Below are 12,493 nucleotides of genomic sequence, written 5' to 3'. Positions count from 1 at the left end.
TGGCCTAACTACTGTTAGAAAAGAACATTTTCCTGTAAATATGATAATAAAATTACTCTCCATATTCTCCAGTTTTGCATCAAATAATATCCACATAGTTGCATTGCTTCCACTGTTGTAAAATACGGAGCAGTTTTTATCCAATCATGTTTCAGCTAGCTCGTCTTGTCAGGTTCTATGAAATCTGCCTTAGGCCTTCAGAATTGACATAGCAGGCTCCTGTCCACTGTAGGTGAACGGACCTCAGTTAGTTGCGACAGCCAATCAGTCCTCGAGTCTGCGATGCCAAGACCAGCTAGCTGGCTTTACACTGAACCTCACATACATGTACTGTGTGAGCTCTGAGAACCTTACAGACTTAACGCAACCCAGAGTTTCAGTTGACACAAACCTATGATGTTTGAAGAAGTAGAATAGAAAGACTTAGTTGGCAAATAATCTGCAATTTAAAATGTAAATGACGTGGTGCATTGGCACAGCAGCTGCGTCAACAGGTTCAATTCTTTAATAATTCAATGATTCAATAGTTTGTTTCGTTATCGTCTCGGTGGTCTCGCATACATCTGCGACAATGAGCAGTTTATTGGACCAGTTTGGTCAAGAGTTTAAGCTTACAGAGTACTGTTGGTGGATTTATAAAAAACATGTTGAGGAATCTCTTAAAATGACGTTTTATTTGCAAGTATTGACAGTATCAGTGACCTTAGTTACTTAGTCTTAAATTTTATTTAAATGTTGCGGAAACTATGCTTTGTTGACTGGATCACCGATATGAAAGTGTGATGCTCTATGGATTCTCTGTGTCATATTGTCATATTGAGGGTTATATGAGGTGCATTCATTTAGGGTTAGCTTTTTTGGCGTTTCCATCTCTTATAAAACAATGCCAGTCATTGTGTAAGTCAATTGCACTATCGCGCTTGTGTGTGTTTCTTCAACCCTTTTCTGTTCAAGATTGAAAATGTGAGTCTCAGATGTGTGGATAAAGAATTTGTTTTTTTGTTCCACTCTCTGTACTCTTGTCTGTTTGTATTGCTTATGGTTTGTGAGGGAAGTAGAAATAACTCCTTTAAAGCAGCTCTAGGTAACTTGGACTCATTACTAATCCCTGCTGGTTGAGAACCGCAAATACTCTTTGCCAGTGTCGTAAAGAGGAAAAATACCAGTCCTTCACGTGGGTTTGTTGACACAGCCGGCATACTGAAGCATCGCTTGGAAATATGTCAACCAACAAGGTAAAGTAACATGCGTTACATGTTTGTTTGTTTTAAATATTGTTATATTGTTCTTTTGAATGTGACAGACAACTACAATTACACAAACAAGGATAGTGTATTGCTTAGCCAGACGGCAGTGTTTTGCGCTTGGTTCGCATCATTCTCGTCGATGAAAATTGCTTGGAAATGATGTGGTGAATAATGGTTATAATATTACAACAGGTTATAAACCCGTGTAGCTGTAATGCCTACAACAACTGTTCAGACGACGTAACGTCGCATTGATTCGGTGGAAATGGTGAAGTGATGAAGTAAACACACTTTCTCTCATCGAGGTTATTTATTGGGTTCCATTCCGTCATTTTACAATCTTATGTATTTGTAATAGTAGCATGTAAGACCGCCTCTAAATAAACGTGTGACGTTGCCGTAAAGTGGTTCGCCCTGTAATGACAACACAAGAAGCCGTGTCGGGTCGTGCGTGTAAGTTACACAGTGCAGTTTCAGCCGGCACAACCCCCCGCTCGCTGCCAAGGCGACACCATTGATCCTATTAATTGTTTATCTACTGCTTTACTGAGTTTAGCATCATCATTTTACGGTCGAAAAGTTACCTAGAGTTGCTTTAATACAAAACAAACGGCATAATATAAACGTATTTATTTATTTATTTTACATATTTACTCTATATGTTTGCATTTGATTCAGAAAACAGAATATTTTTCCGAACTATTATAATTTGTTGGTTCCTCGGCCCATAATTGCTTTCTTTGTGTTCCTCTCTGGTCTCAGCAAGATAATGTAGCATTTTGGCCCAAACAGTGCCACCAGGAGGCCAAAGCTGGAAGCTAAAATAGCAAATACCTCCACTGCGTCTGCATATTTACCTGGGGAATTAACATAAGCAGGGACAAAGGCCACCCATACAGCACAGAAGATCAGCATGCTGAATGTGATGAGCTTGGCCTCATTAAAGTTGTCAGGAAGATTCCTCGCCAGAAATGCTAACAGGAAGCTAATGATAGCCAGTAAGCCAATGTAACCAAGTAAAACTGCAAAACCAAGAGTCGACCCAACAACACACTCATAAACTATCTTGTCATTGTGGTATTGTGTGTTTTTATGAGGAGCAGGTGAGGAAGACACAAGCCAAGCAGTGCAGATTGCTGCCTGGATGGAAGTAAGACCCAGAACTGTCCCTCTCTGCTGCATCACGCCAAACCACTTCAGACTAGCTCCCCCTCCTGGCTTGGAGGCCTTGAACACAGCCAGAACCACCATGGTTTTCACCAGGATGCATGAGACACAGAGGACAAAGCTGATGCCAAAGGCTGCATGTCTCAGCTGGCATGTCCACAGTCTGGGATGCCCAATGAAAAGTAGAGAACACAGGAAACAAAGCTTGAGTGACGCTAACAGCAGGAAACTGAGCTCTGAGTTGTTGGCTCGAACTATAGGAGTGCTATGGTGACAGATGAAGATGCCCAGAACAATGGCAGAGATGAATGTTCCCAGCAAGGAAGCAGCTGTCAAACAGATCCCCAGAGGTTCTTGATAGGAGAGGAACTCTGTTTTCTTGGGGACACAGTGGTCACGCTGTGGGCTGGACCAGAAGTCCTCTGGACAGCTGATGCACTCCATGGAGTCTAAGAAGATGGAGACAGTTTTAAAACATGTTTTCCCATTATGTTCTTCACTATCATATGTAAATCTGAAAACCAACCAGTGTTATTGCTGAATTTTCCCTCAGAACAAGGGACACAGTCAAAGCAGCACACAGGTTGTCCTTTCTTTCTGGCCATTCTGGTACCAGGAGGACAACTCTCACTGCACACTGACCGAGGAGCCTATGTGAACAATGATTCAAACAAGCAAACAAACAAATCTTATTCTATTGAAAAGTCTATAATCATTTTTGCGTGGAATTACTTCGGCATCTAATAAATCATTCAGTGTGTTACCTGTTTTGATTCAAAGTTCCAGAAGATTTGATTGTCCTTAATTGTGAGTTCTTCACCTTTTAGTGCCGATCTTTTGACATCACCTACATTCTGAACTTTAGCTGTGCCATCAGGCAGCAACGCCCAGTTCATGATGTCATATACTGGTAAAACATCCCCATTCTCATCAAAGGAGACTTCATCACCAAACCATGTGGTGAAGTTGACCTTTTGCAAATAATGCACAAGCTGTCGAACGCAAAATAAGTCATGTATTAAACGTGTAGGCTAATATCATAACATTTATTGTGCAACATATAACTACCCACTTTGCTACCTCTCTCAAACACATACATATGGGTATACAAAACAATGTGTTAGTTTTTCCAAGTTTTCTATTACTATACCAAAGAGACTCAATAGGTTTCAATAGAGTAACATACAGTTGTCTTGGATATCAAACCTGCCATGGCTCCAGGCTTTTCAAGTCACCACAGCTGTTCCCACTGAAAGGGCCTCTCCCTGGTTCACACCTCAGCATATCATCAAGGGCATATGCCAGAGCATACACTGCTTTGTACACATTATACTCTGGCCGGAGGTTTGAAATGTCCAGAAACTCAGTGACTGCGCTGAAAAGGTCTTCTTGTCCAGTGCACAATGGCCTTCCTGGGTCTGAGTGATTTGTCCTTGCAAATCTGCATTTAAATGTATGCTCCCAAAACTGCTTTACCTGAAATATGATTAAAACAGCATCTATACATATCCCATTTTTTAAATGATTACATTGATCATTCAGGTCTCACCATGTCATTTTCATGACTGCTGTTCTGCTGTTGGTCAGGACGTACTTGAAGGAGAAATTCCCTCAGTCCTGGTATTTCCCCTCGACGGATGGCGATGCCTAGTGTTCCAGCCAGGTATGGCATTAGCTGAGGAGTCTGGAGCACAGCAGCTGCTGTCCAAGCTTCACTAGCCATCCACTGCAGGCCTGTCACATTTTGCCTCACCACCTGTGCACAATGTTAAATGTGATAACATTATAATGTTCCCAGTTGAAATGTTTACATTTGGTGTAATGATGCACCATCCATATGTGATATATTGCATAATTTATAGTTCCTAAATTTCCAAGTGCAGCTTCTTTTAGTCCAGTCACTCACAACCCACATGCACCCTCCTGCACGTTCACTGTTCCATCCAGGTTAAGACTGGATATTTCAGCAAGTTGTCGCTTGCCACGCATCCAGGGCAAGTACAAGATGCAGCAACACCATTTCCATGAAAAAAATTATTATCAAGTAAACATTTCAATGTTTGAGAGTAGTGAAATTGTAAAAGCATCTGAAAAACATTCTGCAATTGTATATTTTCAAACACCAGTCTTAGTAGATTAGATACAGTACCAAGAGCAAATGTTTACCTCTTCCATGAGTTGAATCATGTGGCTCTCATGTGCAAACACAATCACCACGCGAGCTGTGGATCTCTTCATCACATCCACTATCCTCTTTAATTCATCATGATCTCTGGCCCAGGGTAAAACCTCCAGGTAGGCGATGCAACCTCCTCCTGACTGAGACAGGTCAGTTTGAAAGGACCGAGCAGCATGACGACCATAATCATCATCACTGATTAACAAGCTTGTCCATGTCCATTCAAAATGTTGGAGGATTTGAATCATGGCTCGCACCTGGAGGAGTCAGAGAGAAATATTGAGTGATATAGCTCTGCAAACACAGTCAGTAAAGGCAGAAAGACTGTAAAGTACAAGCCAACTTATCTCTTTTCTTTGCTCTTCATTTACAGTGACGAGATGTGACTTTGTCCTGTCTAACATTGACCTGCACAACTCATTTTAAATGCATTTTTATTATCATTACCTGAAAAGCATCACTTGGAATTGTTCTGAAAAAGGATGGGAATCTTTGCCGTTCGCTCAGGCAGGCACATGTGGCAAAGTAACTCACCTATGGATGAAACAGACAGCATGTCAATTTTATTGTCACTTTCCAAAGAAGCCTCATCAATGGATATTTGTTTTCAAAATGTTTCAAAAACGTTGCCAGAGGGCAATGCCAAAACTTACCATTGGTATTCTGTACAAACCTAAAACAGTGGAGATAGCAATAGAACGTGTTGATGAAGAATCACCCACAATCCCTATCACTGGAGGATTTCCTTCACAGGTGTCCTCCAACACAAACTGCTCATCTGGACCGCTGACGAAGGACATAGCAGCACGGAATCCGATAACTAGTTTGAGGCAGTTATCATAGAGGTCGTATCCAAGAGTTACGTTTGGTAGCAGGTTGGAATTTTTGTTGATTTCCTCAATAGCAAACACCATTGTTTGTACCTGCCTGAACCCTAAAACATCAAAACTATTAAAAATATAGTGTATCTGTTAAAAATGAACAATGTAATTACTGCATGTAAGTTTTGCACCGTTTAGTTTTATTTTTTTAAACTATTGAGTAACATGAACCTTTAACACAGCATGAAAGCACATTGAATTTATTTGTACAAGTTAATTGTCTCACTCACACACTCACCCATGGCAAGTGGGCTGTTCCGGTTCTGAAGTAAAAGACAAATCGGGAAAGACGGAAAAGAAGTGTATCTCAAACAATCCTCCCAGAACCACATCTCCAGACTGGCTCATTCCGTTTAGACGAAACTGTCCCTCCATCTGGCAGGAGGGATAAGGTGGGGAGGACTCAGCATAATCAGAGTGTGAATGCAGCAGCAGGTGATAAAGGAGCAACAGCAATGTGATCTTGATGAATGCCCACATGATTTCTCAGTCTCTCCTGTGCTGCAGTGGACCCTCCTTTTATGTATTGCTCGTAATGTCTTTTCTTAGATAAAAAACAATAGATCCCAAAGTAATAGAAAGGGCAGGGCCTCACGCTCATTATGTTTTGATTGTATTTTAAAATAGGCATTTTCAATGTGAGTGATTAAACACCAATTTAAATTGTAGAAAATGATGTCTATTGAATAATTAATCGTCTTTACTCTATTAATTTTTTACTGTAACAAATGTGTAAATTAACCTGTTTTGAACATGGTTGTCTAAATCCATTAGCAGGCTGTCACTAGCAGCTAAGCCTTCTCGGCTGGCCTAACTACTGTTAGAAAAGAACATTTTCCTGTAAATATGATAATAAAATTACTCTCCATATTCTCCAGTTTTGCATCAAATAATATCCACATAGTTGCGTTGCTTCCACTGTTGTAAAATACGGAGCAGTTTTTATCCAATCATGTTTCAGCTAGCTCGTCTTGTCAGGTTCTATGAAATCTGCCTTAGGCCTTCAGAATTGACATAGCAGGCTCCTGTCCACTGTAGGTGAACGGACCTCAATTAGTTGCGACAGCCAATCAGACCTCGAGTCTGCGATGCCAAGACCAGCTAGCTGGCTTTACACTGAACCTCACATACATGTACTGTGTGAGTTCTGAGAACCTTACAGACTTCATGCAACCCAGAGTTTCAGTTGACACAAACCTATGATGTTTGATAAAGAATATAAAGACTTAGTTGGCAAATAATCTGCAATTTAAAATGTAAATAACGTGGTGCATTGGCACAGCAGCTGCGTCAACAGGTTCAATTCTTTAATAATTCAATGATTCAATAGTTTGTTCCGTTATCGTCTCGTTGGTCTCGCATACATCTGCGACAATGAGCAGTTTATTGGACCAGTTTGGTCAAGAGTTTAAGCTTACAGAGTACTGTTGGTGGATTTATTAAAACCTTGTTGAGGAATCTCTTAAAATGACGTTTTATTTGCAAGTATTGACAGTATCAGTGACCTTAGTTACTTAGTCTTTATTATTATTTAAATGCTCCGGAAACTATGCTTTGTTGACTGGATCACCGATATGAAAGTGTTGTAATGTGAAAGTGTGATGCTCTATGGATTCTCTGTGTCATAGTGTCATATTGAGGGTAATATGAGGTGCATTCATTTAGGGTCAGCTTTTTTGGCGTTTCCATCTCTTATAAAACAATGCCAGTCATTGTGTAAGTCAATTGCACTATCGCGCTTGTGTGTGTTTCTTCAACCCTTTTCTGTTCAAGATTGAAAATGTGAGTCTCAGATGTGTGGATAAAGAATTTGTTTTTTTTGTTCCACTCTCTGTACTCTTGTCTGTTTGTATTTCTTATGATTTGTGAGGGAAGTAGAAATAACTCCTTTAAAGCAGCTCTAGGTAACTTGGACTCATTACTAATCCCTGCTGGTTGAGAACCGCAAATACTCTTTGCCAGTGTCGTAAAGAGGAAAAATACCAGTCCTTCACGTGGGTTTGTTGACACAGCCGGCATACTGAAGCATCGCTTGGAAATATGTCAACCAACAAGGTAAAGTAACATGCGTTACATGTTTGTTTGTTTTAAATATTGTTATATTGTTCTTTTGAATGTGACAGACAACTACAATTACACAAACAAGGATAGTGTATTGCTTAGCCAGACGGCAGTGTTTTGCGCTTGGTTTGCATCATTCTCGTCGATGAAAATTGCTTGGAAACGATGTGGTGAATAATGGTTATAATATTACAACAGGTTATAAACCCGGTAGCTGTAATGCCTATGTAGCCGAGTCTTCTGGACACCTACAGCGAGGGCTCCACTGGAAATAATACACAAACACAGATTGCAAGTTTCTGACGAGAGGTTGCTCGCCCACACTCTCTTTTTATTGAACACCTCCGATACCAACGCACCTCACTTCACTTTCACACTTCTCACTTCCGGTCTTTTGTCCTTCAAAATAAACTCCTCACTTCCTATACATTGAACCATACTAAGAGCTGCCAAAATAGGAGAACTGCTGGCTAAACACAAAAGTCGGTTACACCTACAACAACCGTTAAGACGACGTAACGTCGCATTGATTCGGTGGAAATGGTGAAGTGATGAAGTAAACACGCTGTCGTTCATCGAGGTTATTTATTGGGTTCCATTCCGTCATTTTACAATCTTATGTATTTGTAATAGTAGTATGTAAGACTGCCTCTAAATAAACGTGTGACGTTGCCGTGAAGTGGTTCGCCCGGTAATGACGACACAAGAAGCCGTGTCGGGTCGTGCGTGTAAGTTACACAGTGCAGTTACAGCCGGCGCAACCCCCCTCTCGCTGCCGAGGCGACACCATTGATCCTATTAATTGTTTATCTACTGCTTTACTGAGTTTAGCATCATAATTTTACAGACGAAAAGTTACCTAGAGTTGCTTTAATACAAAATAAACGGCACAATATAAAGTTATTTATTTATTTTACATATTTACTCTATATGTTTGCATTTGATTCAGAAAACAGAATATTTTTCCGAACTATTATAATTTGTTGGTTCCTCGGCCCATAATTGCTTTCTTTGTGTTCCTCTCTGGTCTAAGCAAGATAATGTAGCATTTTGGCCCAAAGAGAGCCACCAGGAGGCCAAAGCTGGATGCTAAAATAGCAAATACTTCCACTGCATCTGCATATTTACCTGGGGAATTAACATAAGCAGGGACAAAGGCCACCCATACAGCACAGAAGATCAGCATGCTGAATGTGATGAGCTTGGCCTCATTAAAGTTGTCAGGAAGGTTCCTCGCCAGGAATGCTAATAGGAAGCTAATGATAGCCAGTAAGCCAATGTAACCAAGTAGAACTGCAAAACCCAGAGTTGACCCAACGACACACTCATAAACTATCTTGTCATTGTGGTATTGTGTGTTTTTATGTGGAGCAGGTGAGGAAGACACAAGCCAAGCAATGCAGATTGCAGCCTGGACGGAAGTAAGACCCAGAACTGTCCCTCTCTGCTGCATGGCACCAAACCACTTCAGACTGGCGCCCCCTCCTGGCTTGGAGGCCTTGAACACAGCCAGAACCACCATGGTTTTCACCAGGATGCATGAGACACAGAGGACAAAGCTGATGCCAAAGGCTGCATGTCTCAGCTGGCATGTCCACAGCCTGGGATGCCCAATGAAAAGCAGAGAACACAGGAAACAAAGCTTGAGTGACGCTAACAGCAGGAAACTGAGCTCTGAGTTGTTGGCTCGAACTATAGGAGTGCTATGGTGACAGATGAAGATGCCCAGAACAATGGCAGAGATGAATGTTCCCAGCAAGGAAGCAGCTGTCAAACAGATCCCCAGAGGTTCTTGATAGGAGAGGAACTCTGTTTTCTTGGGGACACAGTGGTCACGCTGTGGGCTGGACCAGAAGTTCTCTGGACAGCTGCTGCACTCCATGGAGTCTAAGAAGATGGAGACAGTTTGAAAAGAGGCCTCATATCCTTCATGTTTTCCCATTTCCCATTTCCCAAAACCAACCAGTGTTATTGCTGAATTTTCCCTCAGAACAAGGGACACAGTCAAAGCAGCAAACAGGTTGTCCTTTCTTTCTGGCCATTCTGGTACCAGGAGGACAACTCTCACTGCACACTGACCGAGGAGCCTATGGGAACAATGATTCAAACAAGCAAACAAGCAAATCTTATTCTATTGAAATGGATGTAATCGTTTTTGTGTGGAATTCCATCGGCATCTAATAAATCATTCAGTGTGTTACCTTTTTTGATTCAAAGTTCCAGAAGATTTGATTGTCCTTAATTGTGAGTTCTTCTCCTTTTAGTGCCGATCTTTTGACATCACCGACATTCTGAACTTTAGCTGTGCCATCAGGCAGCAACACCCAGTTCATGATGTCATATACTGGTAAAACATCCCCATTCTCATCAAAGGAGACTTCATCACCAAACCATGTGGTGAAGTTGACCTTTTGCAAATAATGCACAAGCTGTTGAAAGCAAAATAAGTCATGTATTAAAAGTATAGGCTAATATCATAACATTTATTGTGAAACATATAACTACCCACTTTGCTACCTCTCTCAAACACATACATATGGGTATATAAAACAATGTGTTAGTTTTTCCAAGATTTCTGTTACTAAACCAAAGAGACTCAATAGGTTTCAATAGAGTAACACACAGTTGTCTTGGATATCAAACCTGCCATGGCTCCAGGCTTTTCAAGTCACCACAGCTGTTCCCACTGAAAGGGCCTCTCCCTGGTTCACACCTCAGCATATCATCAAGGGCATATGCCAGAGCATACACTGCTTTGTACACATTATACTCTGGTCGGAGGTTTGAAATGTCCAGAAACTCAGTGACTGCGCTGAAAAGGTCTTCTTGTCCAGTGCACAATGGCCTTCCTGGGTCTGAGTGATTTGTCCTTGCAAATCTGCATTTAAATGTATGCTCCCAAAACTGCTTTACCTGAAACATAATCAAAGCATTATTTTTACATACCAAACTAGTTTGTGGGTGATGTGACTACATTGATGATTCAGGTCTCACCACGTCATTTTCATGACTGCTGTTGTGCTGCTGGTCAGGACGTACTTGAAGGAGAAATTCCCTCAGTCCTGGTATTTCCCCTCGACGGATGGCGATGCCTAGTGTTCCAGCCAGGTATAGCATTAGCTGAGGAGTCTGGAGCACAGCAGCTGCTGTCCAAGCTTCACTAGCCATCCACTGTAGGCCTGTGACATTCTGCCTCACCACCTGGGCACAAGAGCAAATAGAACAATAGATAATGTTCCCAGTTGAGATGTTTACATTTAGTGTATTGACGCCCCACGTATGTGTGATATATTGCAGAAAGAATCATTGTTAAATCTCCAAGTGCAGCTTCTTTTAGTCCAGTCACCCACAACCCACATGCACCCTCCTGCATGTTCACTGTTCCATCCAGTTTAAGACTGCATATTTCAGCAAGTTGTCTCTTGCCACACCTCCAGGGCAAATACAAGATGCAGAAACACCATTTACATGAAAAAAATTATTTTCATGCAAAAATTTCTGGGCAATATTTGAAAATAATAAAATTGTAAATGCATCTGGAAAACAATCTGCAACTGTATATGTTCATACAACAGTCATCTTAGTAGATTAGATACTATATCAAAATCAAATGTTCACCTCCTCCATCAGATGAATCATGTGGCTCTCATGTGCAAACACAATCACCACGCGAGCTGTGGATCTCTTCATCACATCCACTATCCTCTTTAATTCATCATGATCTCTGGCCCAGGGTAAAACCTCCAGGTAGGCGATGCAACCTCCTCCTGACTGAGACAGGTCAGTTTGAAAGGACCGAGCAGCATGACGTCCATAATCATCATCACTGATTAACAAGCCTGTCCATGTCCATCCAAAATGTTGGAGGATTTGAATCATGGCTCGCACCTGGAGGAGTCAGAGAGAAATATTGAGTGATATAGCCCTGCAAACACAGTTAGTAAAGGCAGAACGAGTGTAGCTGGTAAAGTACAAACCAACTCATCTCTTTTCTTTGATCTTGATTTACAGTGACCTGATGTGACTTTGTCCTGTGTAACATTGACCTGCACAACTCTTTTTAAAGGCATTATTATCCATCTCACCTGAAAAGCATCACTTGGAATTGTTCTGAAAAAGGATGGGAATTTTTGCCGCTCGCTCAGGCAGGCACATGTGGCAAAGTAACTCACCTGTGGATGAAACAGACAACATGTCAATTTTATTGTCACTTTCCAAAGATGACTAATTACTAGTTATTCATTTTCAAAATGTTTCAAGAAGGCAATGCTGAAACTTACCATTGGTATTCTGTACAACCCTAAAACAGTGGAGATGGCAATAGAACGAGTTGACGAAGAATCGCCCACAATCCCTATGACTGGAGGATTTCCTTCACAGGTGTCCCCCAACACAAACTGCTCATCTGGACCGCTGACTAAAGACAAGGCAGCACGGAAACCAATTGCTAGTTTGAGGCAGTTATCATAGAGGCTGTATCCAAGTGTTACGTTTGGTAGAAGGTTGGAATTTTTGTTGATTTCCTCAATAGCAAACACCATTGTTTGGGCCTGCCTGAACCCTAGAACATCAAAACTACAGAAATATAGTGTGTTTGTTAAAATTGAACAATGCAATTAATCCATTCAAAAATAAAAAATTTTGGTTAAATGCAAAATTGAACATTTTTCACATGACTAAGATTTTCCATTTACGATGAAAAATGAACACAGCTTGAATGCACATTGCAAATATTTGTAATATGCTGTGTTTCACTCACACTCACCCATGGCAAGTGGGCTGTTCCAGCTCTGAGGTAAAAGACAAGTCGGGAAAGACGGAAAAGAAGTGTATCTGAAACAATCCTCCCAGAACCACATCTCCAGACTGGCTCATCCCATTTAGACGAAACCGTCCCTCCATCTGGCAGGAGGGGTAAGGTGGGGAGGACTCAACACAGCGAGAGCATGAATGCAGCA

At 41.3% G+C, this 12,493-nt stretch overlaps 2 protein-coding genes across 2 annotated transcripts; both read right to left on the bottom strand.

The window, feature by feature from the left end:
• Positions 1-1,570: 1,570 nt before the first annotated feature.
• On the bottom strand, positions 1,571-5,822 carry LOC142894979 (extracellular calcium-sensing receptor-like). The gene is made up of 9 exons (XM_076035706.1): positions 5,713-5,822; positions 5,247-5,541; positions 5,041-5,127; positions 4,581-4,850; positions 3,964-4,170; positions 3,621-3,890; positions 3,179-3,406; positions 2,941-3,064; positions 1,571-2,863 (listed from the first exon to the last, which is right to left on the bottom strand). The coding sequence occupies exons 1-9, from the start codon at positions 5,820-5,822 to the stop codon at positions 1,950-1,952; spliced, it is 2,505 nt and encodes an 834-aa protein (XP_075891821.1). The 3' UTR covers positions 1,571-1,949.
• Positions 5,823-8,508: 2,686 nt separating this feature from the next.
• LOC142895035 (extracellular calcium-sensing receptor-like) lies at positions 8,509-12,467 on the bottom strand. The gene is made up of 9 exons (XM_076035762.1): positions 12,301-12,467; positions 11,816-12,110; positions 11,621-11,707; positions 11,154-11,423; positions 10,530-10,736; positions 10,179-10,448; positions 9,737-9,964; positions 9,499-9,622; positions 8,509-9,422 (listed from the first exon to the last, which is right to left on the bottom strand). The coding sequence occupies exons 1-9, from the start codon at positions 12,435-12,437 to the stop codon at positions 8,509-8,511; spliced, it is 2,532 nt and encodes an 843-aa protein (XP_075891877.1). The 5' UTR covers positions 12,438-12,467.
• Positions 12,468-12,493: the final 26 nt, after the last annotated feature.

The sequence above is a fragment of the Nelusetta ayraudi genome, unplaced genomic scaffold, assembly GCF_046127955.1.
Source record: "Nelusetta ayraudi isolate G7.1 ecotype Tasmania unplaced genomic scaffold, CSIRO-AGI_Nayr_v1 ptg000048l, whole genome shotgun sequence".
Lineage (NCBI taxonomy): Eukaryota > Metazoa > Chordata > Actinopteri > Tetraodontiformes > Monacanthidae > Nelusetta > Nelusetta ayraudi.
Note: the sequence above shows the minus strand (reverse complement) of the source record. Positions and strands in the feature narration are given on the sequence as shown.